This window comes from Coenobita brevimanus, chromosome 52 (assembly GCF_032717465.1).
Source record: "Coenobita brevimanus isolate Jiangsu-jjx chromosome 52, ASM3271746v2, whole genome shotgun sequence".
NCBI lineage: Eukaryota > Metazoa > Arthropoda > Malacostraca > Decapoda > Coenobitidae > Coenobita > Coenobita brevimanus.
Genome location: NC_137005.1, coordinates 1,369,745 through 1,391,571, shown reverse-complemented (window position 1 = coordinate 1,391,571; position 21,827 = coordinate 1,369,745). Strand labels below are relative to the sequence as shown.

Sequence of the window (21,827 nt, the reverse complement as noted above, 5' to 3'; positions counted from 1 at the left end):
AGCCTGTGCATCGATAGGTAATGTGATCAGGATTGCCACATAATTGGGGAAAACCTGGATTTGCAATGAATAAAAATGAAAAGTTTGTCTGTGAAAGCAACAGTGGTGTATTACCTGTGTGATATGTGTAGAGATAAGTAATGATACGCAATACTGTATAAGCATTTCCAGATACTGCACTTATTCGCACACAAAAAATTATTTAATTCTGTACCCCATTATTTCTTATTTTGTACCCCGTCCTGGGCAACATCCATTTCGTCTCAGTCCCCTTTCTTGGGACGAGGCATTATCATGAATTAGTCGGAAAGGTTGCAAACAGCCTGATTGTTCTGAGGTGACCTGAAGAGACCTTTTTTTATTTATTTTTTCCTGTGGTTGGGAACCTGCGGAAATTGTCCTTTCCAAACAGAGCTGAACAACGTAAACAAAGTCTGGACTTGGGGCTGTGTTCGTAAACTTGATTTAAGTTGTGTAATATGGTGACCTGGTTATACCTTTATCGTCATCCATTGCTACCAAACATTTCATAATCAAACTATAGTGAATGTGGCGCACCGCTCCCTGGAGATGAACCTTCTCATATTTCCCCGTACTTCGCCATGGGAAGGACCCTGGTTCAGTCCTGGTGAGGCACTGCCTACCGCACGGGAGCACCGGATCCCAACACGGTGTATGTAATGTGATGAAATTTTAAGACGGCACCACAGAAGCAGTGGCTTACTTGCGGCGACGGGTCTGCTTGGCCTGACAGATTGCAGTTTAGCAACAGCAACAACAACCAAAGTGAATGTTAGTGAATGTGTAAAATATAACCAAACATAAATATTCTTGATAATAACTACTGTGGAGACATTCTAGTATTAAATAATTAATATCTTTTATGAATACTACAGCATCACTGACCGTGACCTTAAGTTTTGGGCAAAATTTCACCAAGGATTTCTGTTGCATAGAAACCGTTTGAGTAGTGGCCTCTCTCTCTCTCTCTCTCTCTCTCTCTCTCTCTCTCTTTCTACTGTGTATATATATATGGTAAAACTCTTTGGAAACTCGAGAGAGAGAGAGAGAGAGAGAGAGAGAGGGGTATGTATGGTAACGCGCTTAGGACACCCCATGTTACCCGTATATATCATTGGTATTAACGAGGGGCACCTACAGAAAGACTGAAACATTACAGGCATAAGGTTCGAGGTTTGGGAGAAAGGGTACAAGCCCTCGAATCCTGGTGACGTCTTTTATGTACTCGTAGTTTTGTTGATAGCAAACGATTTCATTTAATTTATGAAGACCTCTTGTATAAGAGTTTAGTATGGCTGTATTTAGTCCCTCCTGTAATAAAAGTTTCTGTTTAGTAGGATATTTAGGTTTGGAAATAGCAACACTAAAGTAACAAAGACGTCACCATATTGAAGAAATTAGGGAATGGCTGATGATTTGATTGTATGAGAGTCCACTGAAAACAACAGGGCACAACTATAATACTTCAAACCATTAACGATACACCTTGTTTAGGCAGACCGTTAATATAGATGCACATTTCGTGAAGAGACGAGAAACCCCCTCAAGACCATACGCCTTCCTGATGTTTGGGTCAGAGAAGGTAAAACATGCATTTGAGGTGTAGGTGCAAGTGTCTAGGAGAATATCTTAGCTTTATCAGGGGAGGGAAGAGCAACCAAGTCATATGTATGAAAGAAAAAAGTCGGGGAACAAGAGATACAATGGTGGAAATTATTCAGAACACAGAGGGGGAGAAAGATCAATACACCTAGAACGAATTATTATTATTATTATTATTATTATTATTATTATTATACAGGCATCATTATATTTCTGGGGCTGATATCATGTCTTGAAAGGGTGAGCAGGTCTTACTGCAGTGATCAGAAGACTGTGCTCGGAGGAACCCAAAGGAGACCAAAGTAAGCCAAAGGTGTGGGTTAGAGGTAAGTAGACTGAAAGGCTGTCTTCAGAATGGCCAAGTATGCAAAGAATGACCGTACACTGAAAATCAGAGGACAAATGACATATTGGTCCTTTTGAGGCCGTTTCTTACGACTACGGTTACCTATTCTGAGTCAAAGGCAAGGACAACAAAACAGGAAAGTGCCGTCAACCAGTAATCCCTGCAACTAAGTCCGACCAGAAAAGGTGAGAAAAACTGTATGTTACATTGGAAAACTTTTATGAAAATGTCATATGACAAAAATTATTGGAAAATATATTTACAGTAACATACAAGGGAAGGTATATAATATTATATACCTTCCCTTGTATGTAGTTATGTCCCTCATTCATTGTACTCTAGAGAAGCAATAATGCGTAAGACATATATTATTCTGGAGCAAAGATGTTCAACTGGGGATCAGAAAACAAATATTTATCCGAGCGAGTTTTAAATTCCAATACTACACCACAGTCTACTAATGCAAAAGGCGGTTTGCTTCCAGTGCCTACAACTCTTTTGGTAGAAACAATGCTTTGCTTATTGTACCTGGAAATGCTTGCCGACAATAATAATTACCTCTCTAGTAAAATTCCGTTGGTCCATTACTTAGTGCTTATCATCTGTCATATTATTATATCCTTCGAAAATTTCGTATACTTGGGGAGGGGGGCTCCGACATGACCAGGCTGCGCTCAGATGATTTTCCTTACATAATTTCTTACCCAAAATACGATTGCGATGAAAATAGTTACCGATATATATATAACTTTTCAGCATCCTTAATAAGGTCATACCTGTATGGCCGGAACAAGATTAGTGCATAGTAAGAATTTTCACTGTCGCCAAACTAAAACAATACGATAATATCATTGAAATCCATCAACACTTTTTGAGAGATCTTGTGGACAAACTAAAAACCAGTTCTGAACCGGGACTCGAACTCAAATCACCACCAAAACTGAATCAACTCTTCCTTGGCGCATGATTCACATATCCAAGAAAATTCACTGAAATCCATCAATAACTTTTTTGGATCCTCTGGACGGACATAGACAGAGGTGAATACATACCTTCCTCCAACTTATACAGTAATTATCAACAGAAACACCTGTGTCAAATTTCTTTAAGATCTTTATTTTCTGCAGAATACTGAATACAACGACTGTTTACGCTTTAGTTTTACCCCGCTCTTCGTAGATGACATCAGTAATCAGTTAAAAAAAAAAAAAACTCACAACGAGAGAGAGACAGAGAGAGACAGACAGACAGACATTTCAACACAGAAAGCCGCGTGGTCGCTCTGCCACTGCCTCGTACTAAAGTTTAGTAAGTAACCAGTAGGTCCATTAGGTGGTCAGTTAATCTCGGGGTCAGTTAATCGAGTTTCGAATAACAGCGATCACTTTGTGGTGTGGATGTGGTTGTGATAGGAAGCGTTAGGAGAAACACACTGAGGTGGTTTGGTCATGTGGAGAGGATGGAGAGTGAGAAACTGACGAGGAGAGTGTATGTGAGTGAGGTGGAGGGGGGAGGGAGAGGGACGGGGAGGCCAAGGATGAGATGGAGTGGAGAGATATATAAGAGAGGGTCGTGTGAACTGGGAGCAGGGCAGTGAAATGGCGGGGGACAGGGCTACATGGAGGCGATTTGATTGTGGCCACCCCTTATGGGTTTAAGGCGTCTGGCAACAGATAGACAGACAGACTTTATCTATCTGTCTGTAACTTTTCATATTATATTTATATATAATAATATATAATCCTCCACCCCCTGGATGTACTCTGTATTTTATTCTGGGTAATGCTGTCTGATTATAATTCGCTCTGATAAGACCCTTTTGCACTGAAGGTGTCAGAAGCAGTCTCCACTAACCAACCCACTCAGCCTGAGGATATATTTTGTATTTTGGTTTGACCAATGCTGGATGATTGTTTTCAGCTTAGGAGAGCTCCCTCAGGGTGAAGGAGTTACACGGGTGCGGGAAAGGAAGGTGTTTCTATAACTCTGAATATTAACTGGCTGGTCTCTTACCGTAGCAGTACTGCCTGCGCTAAGCTGGACAACTGAGTGTTCCAATCATTGACATGGTGTCCACAGGCTGTGATATCCCAGGTATGAGAAAGAAGGGTACCCAGAATACATAAATCCAAAGACTTAACTTTACCATTGGCTTGGTGTGCATTAAGGTCACAAGCAATGATAGCCTGGTGTTACTGCCATGTGACATCCACGACCTGTGGTGCACCAGGGGGAAGAGGATTGGAAGTGTTCACACATTCAGGTTTTAATTAATCGAACTGATAGTTCCTGGCTCGTAACATTTTTTAATGGAGCTCTGTAAAGGTAGGGTCATATATAAGGGCTTCTCACCCAGAAGTGCTTTACCATAAAAAGTGCCATAATTAAGGGGTGCTGTATTGCAGGGAGTCCTTGAAGCAAGAAACTCAGTAGGTTATGCCTTTATCATAGGCTTATTGCATGTGTAAAGCTGCCTGGTAACTGAGATATGGCATCCAGATTAGGTTTATTTTACTACAGGCCTATGGGGTGTATAATGGAGCACAACCACAGGTGGCCTGGCTACTGAGATATGACATCCGTACGAACAAGATGCAATGTTGTGTGTAGCAAAGGTGTTTGACTCAAGGTGGCCCAGTTACTGAAATGTGGTATCGATAATTTTCAATGCACTGGGAGTAGTGAGGGATGAGACGACCCAGAACCTTGAAAATCAATAGGCTTAACCTGTACCATATGGCTATTGCGTGTGCAAAGTTGCACAACTAAAGGTGGTCTGGGTACTGAAATGTGTTCCATAATCTGTGTTGTGTTGGAATGCAAGGGGAAAGAACCCTAGAATCCTGAGGAGTGGTGAGACTGATCTTTACCGCAAGATTTCTATTTGTATGTGTTTAAGTTGTCTGCCCAAACGTGGTCCAGTACTGAAGTATGTACAACATCCACAGGCTGTAACGTACAGTGAATGCAGATGGGGGATGGGGATCTAGAACTTTGAAAATCAAAAGCCTTGGCCTTTACTAGTTCATTTTCTACATGATACAACGGCGGTGGGTCTGGCGGCGAGACACTGGTAAACCCATAGTATTGCATCATCCACCAGCAGATACAACTAACACATACGAGTGCAACAAATCTTAGAGTAATTTTCAGTACTGATTTATTCCTATTATACAGGGGACCGTAATAAAATCTGAGGAAAGTATGGAATGACAACCACGTTTATAAAGATAGGAGTAGCCACAGAGGTGGTGAAGATGCGGCCAGGGAGCATTTAGCACTGGCAGAGAACTGTCATCACTATGCCCATGGTCAGTCTGAAGTTACTGACATAACGTGGGTGGCATGACCTCACTTTCATGAGAACTCTGACAGTAACTGCCTCAGCCAAGGAAGCACCATCACCCCCTTTTGACCTTGATCTTTCACCTTTTCACCCAAAATTTAATCACATTCCTCTAATGGTTCTCGATCATTATTACAAATCTTGCGAAAGTCCACTCAGTGATCCTCCATAAATTTGCTAACGGACAGAGCTCAAAAAATAAATAAATAAATAAATAACCTCGTTGGTGGAGGGGAGGCGGTGGCTCAATTGTTGTTGTTGTTGTAGATTTTCCTCCCGTAGAAGGACCGGGCCTGTGGGCCCGCCAGAGGCGAAGCTGGTGAATAAAAGAGGACTAGCGTGAGCTAGAAGGCTTCTGGTAGTTGTTAGATGATTAAGGGGAACTACTTGAGGCCGTTGTACAGCTCCAAGTTGTTCGTGAGCTTGATTTTCTTGACGATGTTGTTGACCAGTTGTTCAGTGTCAAGCTTGCTCCAGTCAACGTCGGCGATGGTGGGAGGTGACAAGCTGGCAGTGTCGATCTCGGCAGGAGGCGTTGGAGATACAGGATGGTCTTGGTAGAGAGGTGGTCTGCAGTCCTAAATGACCCAGGTTCAAATCCCCGCTGGGGCAGGGAACAGTTTAAGGATTTGAATTTCATAAAATCAGACTTTACTGATCTACCAGAAGACCCGCCAACATGTCATAAAAATACCCCCGCTAATACCAATACACCAGTCCTGTATGAGACAGCCCAAGCATGTTTTCAATATGGACGGTGGGTGTTAGCGCCGAAGTGGTGACATACAGAGGTGCATTGCATGTAGGAGGAATACTGGGCCTTGAGAGCTGGCTGTGAATCCTATGCCCAGAGTCGGACAAAAATAATAATAATAATAATAATTAAGAAAAAATAAATCAATATTAAGCCTAACCTTACTATTACTTCTTACATCGCGCCTCTTGTCTATCGAGAAGAGATTATGTGTGGTACAGTACAAACTTGACCGTTCGTTTATAATAAGGCTAATAAAATGCCACGTCTGTGCTTGGATCCCACGAAATATAAACAATGTAGTAAATATCACATGGTGAGATACAGACTCTAATATAAACTTCACAGGATGTCTGATTTGTTTGGTTTCCACAGTTCGTATCTAATGCTCATTATGTGTCGGACGAGCGAGGGGTGGTGGATGTGCGTGTGGCCTCATCAGAGGGAGGTTCATACACTGGGTGCTTTCCCGCTGGACTACTCACCACGCTCGCTCCTGCTCCCCATGAACTACCCTACCTTAGACTCTACCGTCGTGACCCTAGTTTGCCATGGAAGGTTGGTTCTAAATACACATTATGTCAAGCTGAAACACGTGTAACTAAAATCTGTCTAATGTGGTGTTCCTATGGCAAAAGTCTTAGACAACCAAATAATATACATATTTTTTAAGCACAAGTGACAAAAAACAGGGCTTTTAGCATCTTCTATCTTCTAAATGAATTAAAATATTAACCCCTTTCATTTAAATATCATTCTCACGGTGAGTAAAAGCGTTGAACAGTGGCCAGGCATAATATAATTGACGTCCTCGTATTGATGATGGTAATGAATGATATCAAAACCTAGTTGACTTGAAAGATGATGTTGGAAATACCGTATGAGCTACATGCGATTGTTTACAAGTGAGAAATATACAGTAAGAGTATAGTGTTAATTTAGTGATCAATATTGCTCTCCACATAAGATCCGAGTTAGTGTGACGTGTGGCCACCAGCCGTTGGTGAGCGATGCTGAGGCCGTGGGTGAGGTGGTGCTGGAGAGACACCTGGTGGCACCAGGGGTACGACGGATACCCATCCACCAGGGCGGAGTGAGGGGCGTGCTGTACATGCCACCCGGGGACGAACCCTTCCCTGGCGTTATCGACATGTTTGGAGCAGTTGGTGGACTCATGGAATTTAGATCAGGTAAGAAAAGCGAAGCTACACTATATTACACACAGTTCTTTAGATGAGTGTATTATTAATGAATCATTACATCAGATGTACTTGTCCTCTCAGGGTACCACGAAAGATAGCAGGAATACGGTAGCATGCTTGTCGACAGTTGGAATTAGTTGGAGAGGGACAACAGGGTTTTTAGAAAGGAGAGGGGCGTGTGGGCCATTCACATGCAGTATGTTTACTGGAAAAACTTCAGAGAAGGGGAATAAACTGTTTATTGCCTTCAAAGATATGGAATCATATAACAGTGTACTGTACAGTGACAAGGAATGTAGAAGGTTTTGAAAATATGTGGAATAGATGAGAAATTGGTGCATCGGGTGATGAGTATATATGAGGGTGCAAGTGCGGCAGTGCGTGAGGAAAATGAATTGGGTTTATTTATTTGAATGCTGAAATGAAGCAGGAATGTGTCATGTCTCCATGGTTGTACAGTATGTATATGAAATACAAGGTATAGCAATGAATGCTAGAGTGTCCTTAACTGAGAGGGGGTTGGGTTTGGAAACTGCCTGCACTGTTCTTTACTGTTGATAATGTATTGTTAAGTGAAGATGACTGGGAGTTGATAGGCATGGTGAATGAATGTGGGAGTGTTTGTAAAAAACGAAATTAAATGTGAACATATCTAAAAGCAAAGGTTTGATCTTTGAAAGAAATGAGGTCACAGAATGCATTGTGAAACTGGATGATCTGGGAATGGAAAATGTGAGTACCTTTACATAGTTGGGGAGTGTGAAGTGAAAGAATGGAAACTTAGTGGAAGAGGTGCATGAAAAGTACAACAGGGAAGAAAGGTTGCAGATTCCCTAAGAGTAGTCATAAGGAATAGAAATGTGAACATGGATGTAAAGAACTCGTTGCATGACAGTATTCTGATCCCCACTGTAAAGTATGGTAGTAAAACTTAGACTCTTTGTAAGGACATGTTGAGAGTAAGGGGAGTGGAAATGAGCTATATGAGAGGAGCATGTGGAGTTTGGTACAGAGACAAGCAAACATAAAAAGGAAGTTAAGGAGCGTTGCGGTGTTGATGTGGAAGTGTTGGAAAGCGTTAGAAGCATCTTTTGAAATAGTTTGCCCTTTGTGGAAAGAATGGACTATAAGGGATTGACTTGGAGAATGTATGTGAGACGGAGAGGGAGCGGGAGAGACTGAGGATGAGATGGAAGACTGGTGTTGTGAGGTATGTGAGTGATGGTGGGATGAGGTGTACTAAGGGCAGTCCAGTGACGGAGGACAAGGTGACATGGAGGATAGTCGTTTGTAGCCACCTTTTCCGGGAGTAAGGTATCTGGTAATACATAAACAGACGGATTAAAATGTTTTCGATCGGTCGTGAAATATGCAATGAAAAACACCAGTATGGGGAAAATTACATATTACCTTATTCCGTACAATTCCAGTGAAACTGTAGCATTAACATTTTATACTAAAAGACCTAAGTACTGTGTAACTTTTTTTTTTATTGCACCAAAAGGTGAAATATGGTTTTCAAATAAATCGAAAAGCAATTATTGGTATATATTTTCTCCTGAACAGCACTGTTGGCATCACGAGGGTTTGCCAGCCTGGCTCTGGCTGTATTTGGCTACAAAGACCGGCCAGCCACCACGGATGAACTGGATCTGGATTATTTCGAAGAGGCAGTGGAAATTCTGCTGAACCAGCCAGGCGTCATTCCAGACAGGTGCGGCGTTGTGGCAGCCAGTAAGAATGGTGATGTAATCTTCCCTATGGCTATCCTTTTCTCCAAAGTCAAGGCTGTTGTTGCTATAAACTGTTGCACGATGGCTTTTCATACTCGCCTCACATATAAAGGTAAACTGTATATGCAAGGCTGCAAGCTAGGCATTGAATATTTGAAAAAGGATGAGTATGGGGCCTACATAGCAGACATGCAACATTTATTCGACAATAACAATCCTGCCATAATACCAGTTGAGGAAGCAGATGACGACACACACTTCTTGCTGGCTGTTGGTGAGGACGACTCTTGGGGCTTCAAGCACAGCCTTGCCCCATTTCGTGAGCGGATGCTGCAGAACAAGAGGCATAACTTTGAAACGGTGCTTTACCCTGGCACGGGACATATAATAGAGCCGCCATTCGGGCCACTCATCTACCAGTCGTTTCAGCGCCATGTGCCTAGTCAGCATCAAGGTGAAGAGATAAGTAAAGGAGTGGTGATGGGCTGGGGTGGGAAGCCACAACCCACGTGTGATGCACAAGTGGACCTCTGGCGTCGCATGCAAACTTTTTTTATGAACCACGTGAAGGATGAGAGCTCCTGGTACCAGCAATATCTTCATAGTGCCCCGAAGGTTTAGTTAAGACGTACCTTTCTCTTACACACAATATACCTCCTTGCACATGTTATCCTCAGGTTAAACAGTATTACTTTCTAATAAACAAGTTTTCCATGTCTGGGTGTAATTCTTCCAAAACTCCTGTACCTGCAGTCCAATATTCTCTGCTCCTTTTGCATATATACTACCGTTCGTAACTATCCTCCTCCTCACAGACCACAGGATATTACAGTACGTTATAAATAAAACATATTCCTTTATATCAGCGTGTTATGCGACTGTAACTGAAAAGTTCACTTTTAACCATGGTTAACTTCATTTTGTTTTTTTAATTCGCCAAAATCACTTTGTTGAGTTCAAACGTCCATTTGTTGTGGAACAGTAAATTTATAATAGGATTTAAAAAACCGATCCTGAATGGTCAACAGAACAAGAGTATCATCCAGCCTGCCACCGATTTGTGGCTCTTTGTGTGGGACTGAAGGACGCGACTCTGTTACTCTTTTTGATGCTATTCAGGTTAACCCGTTAAGGCCCATGTAAAAAAAAAAAAAAAATCGAATTGGGTATTTTTTAAGTTAATAATGGAGGAAATCCCGAATCTGAACCTATTAGTCTGGCGACTAAGAGCTGGAAGGCGGAAGGAGGTACATTAAGTACCCTTCCAGCAAAAACCCACGCACAGCAACTCTAGGCAGTGATGGTTAAAGGGGAGAGATCTAAATGAAGGTTCCAGTTCGAAGTTTCTCTGGAGCTGTATAAAATCGTCTTGAGATAGGAAAAATTCAGTCAGTACAGCACCTTGGATGCAATATTTCTTAAGGAATGACTGACTGATCAGGCTGATTCAAGTGATGTTCCCGCATGTAAAAATACGTAATCATATTAAAACAGTTAAGAAAGAGAGTATGACAAGGTATGTACCTGATATGTTGCTCAGCACAATGGAATGGCACTGATGTATTTCCATGTGTTATAACTATCAAAGTGACCAAATAAGGCCAGGTGTTATCAATCTGTTGGTTGTGACTCCCCTACTTTGCAGCTGATTTAGGCTCTTAATCCAGAGTACCAGAAATGTTTTGCAAGAATCATGATTAACGTTTTGGCTAAGAATAAATAACCTCATACTTTATTCAAGTTTACGACGGACTATAGATATTATTCAGCTCAGAGGAAGACCGCAATCAGTGTGTTGAACTAACCATTTCCGCCGTGGTAAATGCTTAAATCCAAAAGTACTCGTGTATCTAAATCTATGATGATATATACGAATTCCGAGTTGACACTTCTCGCGCACAACTTGTTCATGAAGTAGAGTTCGCATGGATGAATACATGTGTGCCCAAAATTCATCATCCAGAACTCCTTTCCCACAACTGAGTGCGGTGAGGCAGGGTACAGAGAGCCAGAAAGAGCCTGACAGAATGACACAATCTACTTGACAGTCAAGCCGACAAATGTGCAATCATCAAACCCTGGTCATACACTCCCGCACAAAAATTCATCCAGCCAACTCGGTATCTTGTCAATTCCTTTGTGTCAACAGCTTCCTCACCTCTTTCTTAGATACTCGTTCACTCTTTTCACCCCTCTTTGTTTGCTTGTCTGTTAGCAGGATTACTCAAATACTAATAGAGATTTGGACCAAACTTGGCAGGTAGATAGCCCATGTCCCAAGGAACAATCGATTAACTTTTGGGACCGATGTTTGTTAGAGTGTCTGCTAGCAGGATTACTCAAAAACTAAAAGAGGGATTTGGACCAAATTTGGTGGGCAGATAGCCCACGGCCCAGAGAGCAATTGATTAATTTGAGGGACCGATCCGGATCATATTACATATTCTGAATCCGGAAAACACATTTTGCGAAACCCTAATCAATGATCAGAAAACCTAACCCATTATGATGAGTGGTTTGGAAATTACGTTTCCCATGTCGGAGAGATGCGCTCTACTGAGTGCCCTTCTAGTTTATTTATTTAATGATGAGATTAGTACAAACGATTTCTACGACAAATCGCTGAAGCCTGACGGTCAAGTGGTTAGTACAGTATATACCACTCAGCGTGACGACCAGATACAGTAGGGTAGATCCCAAGATGTGCTTAACTGTAAGAATTAAATGCTGGTCTAGACTTCATTCTTGCGTTATGTTATTTTATCGTTTAACTCCTTCACCACAAGAGGTCTTTCATTAGCTAAATATTCTCTCGTGGCAGCAGTAAGAATAAAATATATGGAACAAGATGTCATCGCAAAGGAGATAAGCCTTCACTACCATCACATATCTCTCTACCGCTCCCAACGAAGTTGTTGAAAGTTAAGTATTCACTGGTACTTACCTGTATGTTTGAGCACAAGGTATGTCATGAAGTTATAATCTGATTTCAATTAAATTTGGTGGACAGATGGGCATGGGAACTTGATTAGATTTTGAGGTGGGGTCCGGATGCCGGAAATCATAAATTCTCTTGGCGTTTGCAGAGGTATGCGTTCTTTTGTGTAACAGGTAAGATTAAAACCGTAGAAATAAGTGACTATGTTACCCCATAAATGTATTCGTTTGGTAGAAAAGAAGAATTACAATAATAAATAATAAATTTTATTGGCGCTTGCGAAGTTACAAGCTATCTGAGTGCTTTCTAGTTTTATTCTTGCTATTGCCACAGACAATTTTTTGCCGCTTAGAAGATGCTTTCTGAACTACAGTTGTTTGATAAACTTTATTATTAACCTCTTCAGCACGAAAGGAGTGTCTTAGGTTGATAAAATCATACGGTGGCAACAACATAAAAATATCATCGTAGGGGCTGAAATGATGTCATCCCACTGAAGGGGTTCAATCACACAATCCCAAACGTTTTTAACCAATTCAAGGCCACGACGCAAACTGGCCTTTTTTTCCCCTTGGCTCCCGATCATTTTATTTAACTTAAAAGAACATCCTCCATGTGATGAGATTCATGAATGCTATGTCTAACCCCTCCAGATCAGCCAGTCCCTCCTAAGCTTAATAAAATCGTCTGGGGGTAGCAAAAAATTGTCTCTAAGTTAAACTAGTGTGTGTAACCGAACAGAAGTGAAAAGAAAAAGAAAAGTACGATATATCTTGGAGATGAGTTGAGACGAAGGGTTACAGTAGATCTATGACCATCGACGGCATAGGAGTCACTAAGGCAGACAATTTTGCAAAGTCGAGTTCTTTATCATTCCATCGCGCGGTGGCCGAGTGGTTTGCACTGCTAGTTACGATGCTACCGGCCTACCAGCGCTGGGGGTCGAATCCTGGTGCGGACAATCAGGTGTTCATCCACCTTCATGGGTTGGTAAGTCAAAAGAGTACGTAGGGCAACACCTGAGGGTAGCTGTGGTAACCTGGATCATGTAGTGATAGTGGGGTAATAAATAACCCCTCACGAGGGTTACTAAGACGAGCATCTCATCGTGTCTGCCCCTACAACACGACTTGGTTTTAATGCAGGTTAACTGTATTGTATATCCACGTCGGTAATTATATGGCTGGAGGAAAGAGACAAGGGGGAGACAGACCGAGCCCCACTGGACTTAAAAACTTATTACATATCATCCAACCTCAATAGTTTTTTAGCACATCACTCAGCATTTCCTGCATCAGAGCGACCTTGTACTCCCCGTCCTGTCATATATATATATATATATATATATATATATATATATATATATATATGTGTGTGTGTGTGTGTGTGTGTGTGTGTGTGTGTGTGTGTGTAACGTCGGCTGATCTCGTGGATGTTCACTCGTCTGTTTTAAGGATATTTATATAATCAGACTTGGGTCGAGCTCGCGTCTTATCGAACAGGATATAATTATTTACCCTTATCAATTATCATTTACATATTACTCTTTACCAGCAGTTCATATCCATCAATTTCCTACAGTTTCGTCATTTCGTCCTTGTTTCAATACCATTCTCACCTGCGATAATTCTCTGACACTTTATTTTACACACTTAGCATTTTTCATGTGTTCCGCCATTTCTTCTGTGTTACTTGTCCTCCACACCGACTATTTGTTGACGCTACACTATATGCAGCATTTTCCTGGTGAGCTATTTCTTCTGTGTTATTTTCCATGCGCCACATCGACCATTTGTTGACGTTACTTTACATCAGAAACATCCAACACTGCCCCTGCGTTCCGGCACTCTCCTTGCGTTCCTGTATATTCCGTATTCCATCATTTTCCTTTAGTTCCGGCATTTCTTCTGTGGATACCGTCCTCCACCGCCACCATTCATTTGTGCTGTAATGTGAGCCCCACGCCCCTCACGTCACCACAAGCCTCCCCTCAACGACTTCCCTACTCTACCCTAATTACAGAACACATACCGGGACGACATGAGCGACAGAGCCTCTTCCGTCTAATGCCTCCCCCCGTCACGCTGCCCCGCCTCCAGTTCCGCGTTGGAGCGATGTGCGTAATTGGGAGCTGTTGGTGTACACCAGGACACTACGGGGAAAGGTATTCATAAGCGGTCTTCAACTAAACCCCTTCAAGCCCATTCCATTCTTGGTACTTAATCACGACTTTTTCCCCCTCCAAGCCCTTGACTCATTTATTATCTTCACTGATGGTACATGTATACGATTTAATATCAACTTATAAAAGATTTTTTAAAGTTGAGGGGTTTGATTATTTAACAGCCTTCATAGTCATTCTCGACACACCACACGATTATAACTCAAAACACGCTCTTCAAAGGCGGGGGTTAGATATACAACAGCCTACAATGCATGCTTCCTATATCTTCCAGGCAGACGGTTCTTATAAATGGAGTCTCGATCACGCAGCACTCCCTTGCTAACCTCTAATGATTAAACCATACCTTGCCGAATGAATCAATCCGACATGACACAAAACCATCAGGAAGCGGAAACAAATCGGCCGAATCCACAGAGAGGAATCAGCGTCATTTATCCTTAACCTCTTCCGTAAGATGAACGCCTTTTAGTGTTTTTCTTGCTATCACCAGACGACTAGATTCAGCTTGGGGATTACCTTGCCTAGTGAAGAGGTCGATGAAGACAGCAATTAGCCCCTCATTACCAAAACTGTCTCCAAAGCTGAATTATATAAGTCTGGCGGTAACAAGGATGAAGTATAATGGGTGTCATCATAGTGGAATTGTTAATGGTCGTCATAAAATAGGCTGCCTAGCTTGAGATCCTACGCCTCACAAGGGGAATATGAGCCAGGATGTTACCGTTCTTACAAATCGGGTTACTAAAGATGCAAACCTATACCTTTCGATCACACACACACACACACACACACACACACGAGTAATGTGCTATCACCAGTTAAACTTCACCGACAGTCCCAAGGCAGCATTATCTTTACGGAAATTTCTCATTCCTCCGCGAACGCCTGAAATTAGTCTCTCATAATCATATCACTACTATGTACTTCATACTACACTCTGTCCCAGGTAAGAATGTTTTATCACCTTACATAGCCACGCCCGCATTAAGTGTTTGCAGTTTTGATCGTGGTAGTACCGCCATAATAATTATAATAATAATAATAATAATAATAATCCATCCATCCATCCATCATCCAATCCTACGTTGCCCCATGAGGAGCGTAAGAGCCTGGGGCTAGGCAGTTGGTCCTGACATTTAAGATGAGAGTGAATTTAAGATTGAGAGTGAATAAATAATAATAATAATAATAATAATAATAATATCTAAACCTGCTTGACACGACGGATTTCACAATGATAACTAAGGCTTTGGACAACTGGGAATGAGTGGTATTGTCTGGCAGCGAGGTGTATCTGTTAATAAATTCGAAATAACTCTCGTACACCTTACTTGCCTTTCTGGTATTTAGAGCTGGAGTCGTGCCAATCTGTGTAATTTATAGCCTCAGAGTGCAACGTTCGGAGTCCGTCGTGCTTTGTGCCTTACTGTATATTTAGGGCCGTATTCTCGATGGCTGGGCAACTCTAGCACTTCATCCTTACTGGTTTACCTCTGCATCTGGTGACCTAATATATAATCTTGAAAATTAATTGAGGTGTAGTAAATGAAGGCGCCCGTCATTCACTCAATCGATGTAGCGCCACTTTTAAGTAACTAAGTGACAAGCCAACTGGCCCACTTAATCTGTTGGGTGGTAACCATATAGCCAAGAAACAGGCCTTCGGTAGTACATTGGGTTATGGCACTGCAACATGATGTGGCCCATACGGAGTTTCATCCGGAGAATGGTCCAGCCTTACTGCTCGCATAATGCCACTCAGACAACAGCGACAGGTCACTCCCACTTATAATATCGGGACTAAGCTGCCGAACCCTGGGCCTGTACGCTAGTGTTATGGCGATACAGGATGAAACAGGAGACACTGTACGTTATGTAAAGTATGTCAATCTTAATGAGATACGAATGATATAATTGTACTCGGCAAAACAAGTAAATAACGATAAGAATGGCACACGAGAAAAAAAATTATACTATACAAAAATAAATAACAAAAAGGCAGCATAACCAAGCCTCCTAAGTTGACAGGAAACAGGACCTCTGGCGCGTCGGGATATTTTTTTTTCGACGGTACCAATCCCAGGTTCCATACAACGCCAGGTGCATTGTTTCCCCCTCTCCCAGACACAGCCTTGACGTGCCACCATACTACGTTTTACTCCATTCCACTGACACGGGAAAATCTGTATAATTACGCTAACGGTTCACAAAATTTTTCAGGTGCTTTCCTCTCTCTCTCTTTTTATCACACATTTATTTCTTTTAAGTCAGTCGCAGCGGCAAGTGTCCTGTCTACATATGGGTTTGCTTAACATTAACGCCAACGATGCAGAAAGCCTATCATCATCATCATTATCATAATCATCATCACCACCACCACCACGACCACCACCATCCCAATCATTATCCTAGCACAATTCCCACCATTTCAAAGATAGGAATCATCATCATCATCATCATCATTATCATCATCATCAGTAGCATAAACTTAATCGAATTTCCCACTATTTCCAGGAGCAGTATAAAGAAAGAAGAAAAACACAAAGGAGGAAATTATATTAGCCACTTCACACCGAGCACCTGTTTTTATTTATTTATTTCGTAGTGTGGGTAGATGGAGTTTTAACCTGTCTCCATCAACTCCTTCAAACCCAGAATATACACCCCTAAACACACACACACACACACACACACACACACACACACACACACACACACACACACACACACACACACGCTTAAGAAACATTTTGAAGAGCACCGTCGTGATATATAGGCCTCCCTGTGACCGTCGTGTAAATATTATTCTTGGTATTTATCAGTGCTTCAGAAATACCTAAACGGCACAATAAATGATGTTATATAGTCTGGGGTGCCAACGTAATAAATCCATCTTGTCTCAGGAACTTTATCACTACCATAACCATCTAACCCCCTTGCCACGCTGCTGTAGTTCTCTTACGGGGTGTATAATTGGGGATATAAATAATGATACACTTTATTACAACAGATACAGAGATAGTGGGCAATACCTTTTCAAAATGCTGTGTCAGAATTTCATTATGGTTCGACTACAAAGTGGAACGATATTTCTGCCTGTGACTGTACATCACATTTTATTCGGGTTGATGCCAAACAATTCAGCTTTAGGGAGACGCTTCTGGCTTAAAAGGTCAATATCCTGAAAACACCGCTGTAACATAATGCAGGATGTCAGTCATTTTTATACCTCAGATACAACGCCATGTTCCCTTGTTTCACAGCCACCGTGAAAATGAAATGTAAAAGAATAGTATTTTCTCTGGTAAGAAGACGGTGAGCAGTAATGAGGGCCGTGTGGAGGGTAAGGTCGAGGCCCCTGTCATCATTACCGTCACCCGCCGCTTCTTTTACATGCCATCCCTTCAACTATTTCTTATACGCAACATTACTGCTCTTAACTATGCCGTTACCATCACGTATTTTTACACCCGCGCGCGCGAAATCAGAGAGAGTGTTATGTTTTGACAGGCGCGCGTACAAAACAACTCAAACAGTTTTTAGATACTTTTTTTTTAATTGGTGGACGCGTAGAGAAACAAGCATAGGGCTGGCCTACTGTGGTTTAGGAACAATATATGAAAGGTCACAGGCCTATTCAAATTTGGCCTAACAGTTTTTATCTAATTCAGAGGAAACTTGGTGGTGGGTTGAGGGTAACGAGAGAACAAAGGAATCTGATTTTAAGAACAATCAGCTGAACGTCAAGGACACAGTGCAAGGTCAAAGTTCGACCCGAGTGTGTGTGTGTGTGTGTGTGTGTGTGTGTGTGTGTGTGTGTGTGTGTGTGTGTGAACAAAACAATAGATAGCTTTGATCCGATCTGAACCAAACTTGGGGGAAAAGTTGACAGTCAGCCAAGGGGTTGACCTATTGTTTCTGAGAACGTTAGATCAAAGGTGAAGGTTTGATGGCACGGTCAGTTTAATCCGATTTTACCCGATTTGCAGTAAACCTTGTGCAAGGGCTCAAAAAGATAAGAGTCGATATCGAGAACAGTCACTCAAAGGTCAAGGTCACACGGAAAGGTGGGAGGTCAAGGTCACAGAACAGTCAACTAAAAAATTTTCAATGTGATTTGAACCGAACTTACTGGAAGTGCTAAGGGTCAGGCAAGAATGAAGTACAGTAATTCGATTTTGAGTGCAACTGATCGTAAATCAAAGTTATAGGGCAGACAATCGACCTTCAGAGCTACTGGTGGTCTCTGGGTGCTCTTCTTGTTTTACACTTCATTACTGTTAACAACAGATAATATTATTCATCTTACGAAGAACCTCAGGTAGAAGTTAATGAAAGCTGTATCTAACCTCTCCATTTCAGAAAGGCTTCCCAAGCTGAATATATCGCCTGATGCATCAATAATAAACCTTAAAAACGACATCGTACTGAAGAGATTAATACAACCTGTATCGAATTGTGCATATATATATATATATATATATATATATATATATATATATATATATATATATATATATATATATATATATATATATATATATATATATATATATATACTGTGTGAAGATAAGTGAAAAAAAAAAAAAGTGGGGAGGAAGGCAGACGCTACGGTATATGGAGTGTGGCCGTTTTAGCTACAGTCTTCTACATTCCCGGGATACAAGGCCACTGCATCATCCCAGTTACCATAGATACCTGGCCTAGGTGTTACCCTAGGTACTCACTTGACACTGCCAACCCATAAAAGAGGGACGTCTGAGTCAAGTGGCGCCACATGTCGTCACCTGTAATCGAACCCTGGTGCTATCTGGCCAGCAGCTTCGTAACTACCAATGCTAACCACCAAGCTACCTCAATATAGCAAAGACAAAAACATGCATCATCGAACTGGGGGCATTATCTATCAAACCTAAAACCACAAATTCCCCTTAAAAAGAAAGAAAAAAAAAAACACTACTTGCAAATCCCCACTAAAACACAATCGTATCTCCCACTATGTAACCCAACGCCACAAATTCGCTCACTAAAACACAATACTGTCTAACTAGGGAACTTATAACCACAAATTTCACCACCACACTCCCCGTCATCAGCCAGTACACACACACGGGGGAGCACGAACAATACAACCGCAGACAAGTAAAGCCAAGAGGTGGAAATGGCGAAGATTACCCCCAAGGTCGAGAGGGATGTGGAAAAAAATAATAATCCATCACACACACACACACACACACACACACACACACACACACACACACACACACACACACACACACACACACACACACACACACACACACACACACACACAAAACACACACACACACGGGAGTCACCACGCGCGCTGAGGGGATGACGACTGAGGACGATGAGTTTAAACCAAGGTGAATATGGGTTGGGGAAGGAAGAGGAAAAACGACAAAAACAGACACGAAGAAGAAAAAAGAGGAGGAGGAGGAGGAGGAGGAGGAGGAGGAGGAGGAGGAGGAGGAGAAGAAGAAGGAGAAAAGCTAATAAAGATGGGGCAAAGAAGAGAAAACGATGAGGAAAATGAATAATGCTCAATATAGATGTGAGGCAAAGGATGTTATAAAAAAAAAAAAAAAAGGAAGAGAGGAGGAAGAATGAAGCAGGCAGAGAATGGAGGTAAAGAGGATATAAGGAGGAAGAGACAATGTTGATGAAGACGAGGATGAATAAGAGACGCTGATAATGACACAGGGAGAGGAGAGGTTGACAGAAATAAAGAGGAAGAGACGAGACTGATAAAGATGATGAGAAGCGGGGGTCAATAAATGAGAGAAGGACGAGGAGAGATTAATAAAATGAGGAGGAAGAGAAGAGGCTGACAATGATGAGAAGGAAAGGAGGACGTAAAAGAGATGTTGATGAGGACGAGAAGGAAGAAAAGAAACTGATAAAGAATGAGGAAAATGAAGACCTGGTACAGATGAGGAGGCAAAGAAAAGATGTGGCTGACGGAGATGACAAGGAAGAGCCTGATAAAGATGAGGAAGGAAGGAGGAAGAAGCATGTAAGGTGATACGGAAGTGAGAGGAGGAAGAAGGGAAATTTTGATATAAGTTACGGCGGAGACACAAGAAGGCTATAAAAGGGTAAAGTGAGAGAGAGAGAGAGAGAGAGAGAGAGAGAGAGAGAGATCAGTGTAAGGATGTAAAGAAGCTGAAGAGAGAAGAGGCGTGGGAGAGAGGATATAAACATTGAAGGAGAGGACTTAGACAGCAGTAAGACAAAGTAGAATATTATAAGTGGAAAATGCTGAAGGTAAGGAAGTAAATGATCAAGGCGGGGGTGGAAATGACAGAGACGCAGAGGAGATGGAGAGAGATGATGAGAGTTGCCAAGGGGAAAGGAGGTGAAGAAAAAATAGCCTGGGAGAGAATTTAAAGAGGTAATCGCAAGTGAAAGGATTTAAAGACGAAGATGGTTGGGAAACTGAAGGGAAGAGGGGAGAGAGAGAGAGAGAGAGAGAGAGAGAGAGAGAGAGAGAGAGAGAGACGGAATAATCGAAGAGATAAACGACAAACCTAAAATGAGGAAGATAAAGTTAAGTAAGAAGCGAGAGGAGGAGGAGGAGGAGGAGGAGGAGGAGGAGGAGGAGGAGGAGGAAGAGGAGGAGGAAGAGGAGAAGAGGGGAAGAAAAAAATAACAATGGGTGGAGAGAATGGAAAGATGAATAATAAGGGGAAGAGGGAAAAGGAGAGAGGGGAGGGAAAGGGAATGAAGAAGAACAGAAAGGGGTAAGGAAGGGTGAAAGAGAAGAAATAGGGAAATGATAAAGACTGGAAGAAAACGGGAGAGATGCAGAATGCTGTAGGAAGAAGGAAAAGAGGAAGAGAGTGGAAAAGAAAGTGATATATGAAGTACATGACAAGGAAAAGATGAGGGAGGAGAAGGAAGGACAGGAGGAAGTAGCGGTAGAACAAGTAGAGAGATGCTGTAGTTCTTTCACTTCAACCTGGCCCTAGATTTTCGTAAATAGCTCAGTATCAGAGTAAGATCATACTGGTGCTGGGCATCCTTTTCTTGCACCCCTTCATTACTAGCACCATATTCTAATTCTAATCTACTGTTACAACTGAGCATTCAAGGAGGGAGGGGGGGGAGAGGGCAATTTCAGGCCAAGTTAGTGTAGAGAGACATGAGACTTTGTTAAGTAAATCCTCTTGCATGTGAAAATTCTTAGGGAGTGACTGACTGACCATGGCACTTGTAGAGATGCTCCCGGGTCTAAAATTGATAGAGATGAGGAGAGGAGAGCATAGACGAAGTAGTAGCAGGAAGAGGTACAGAAAGCTGGAGGGATAATGGCAAATAACGATGAATGAGGAGGAGGAGAAGGGAAAGATGACGTGAAGAACAGGGAGGGAATAAAAAATCGAGGAAAAAGGATGATGAGGAAGGTAAAGGATGGAATGACAGGACAGCATATATATATATATATATATATATATATATATATATATATATATATATATATATATATATATATATATATATATATATATATATATATCACAAGCATCCACTTTGAGTAGAGTTATGGAACAGTTGTCTACAAGACATTGTATGCACGGTGGCATTTCCTACAAAACTTGTATTCTGTTGTAGTGCCATAAACTTTAAGATACAGAAGGCCGGGAAGGGACATCCATTATTAAAGATCACATAAAAGA

General features: G+C 41.8%; 2 protein-coding genes across 2 annotated transcripts in view; one reads left to right on the top strand and one right to left on the bottom strand.

Moving 5' to 3' along the window:
• Positions 1–21,827, bottom strand: part of LOC145400424 (putative ATP-dependent DNA helicase HFM1) — a 159,984-nt gene that overhangs the window by 82,204 nt on the left and 55,953 nt on the right. The gene's annotated exons all lie outside the window — the stretch shown is intronic.
• Positions 5,272–9,657, top strand: LOC145400547 (acyl-coenzyme A thioesterase 3-like). The gene is made up of 4 exons (XM_080273066.1): positions 5,272–5,280; positions 6,445–6,627; positions 7,037–7,259; positions 8,838–9,657. Exons 1-4 carry the CDS (start codon positions 5,272–5,274, stop codon positions 9,623–9,625), a joined length of 1,203 nt encoding a protein of 400 aa, XP_080129192.1. The 3' UTR covers positions 9,626–9,657.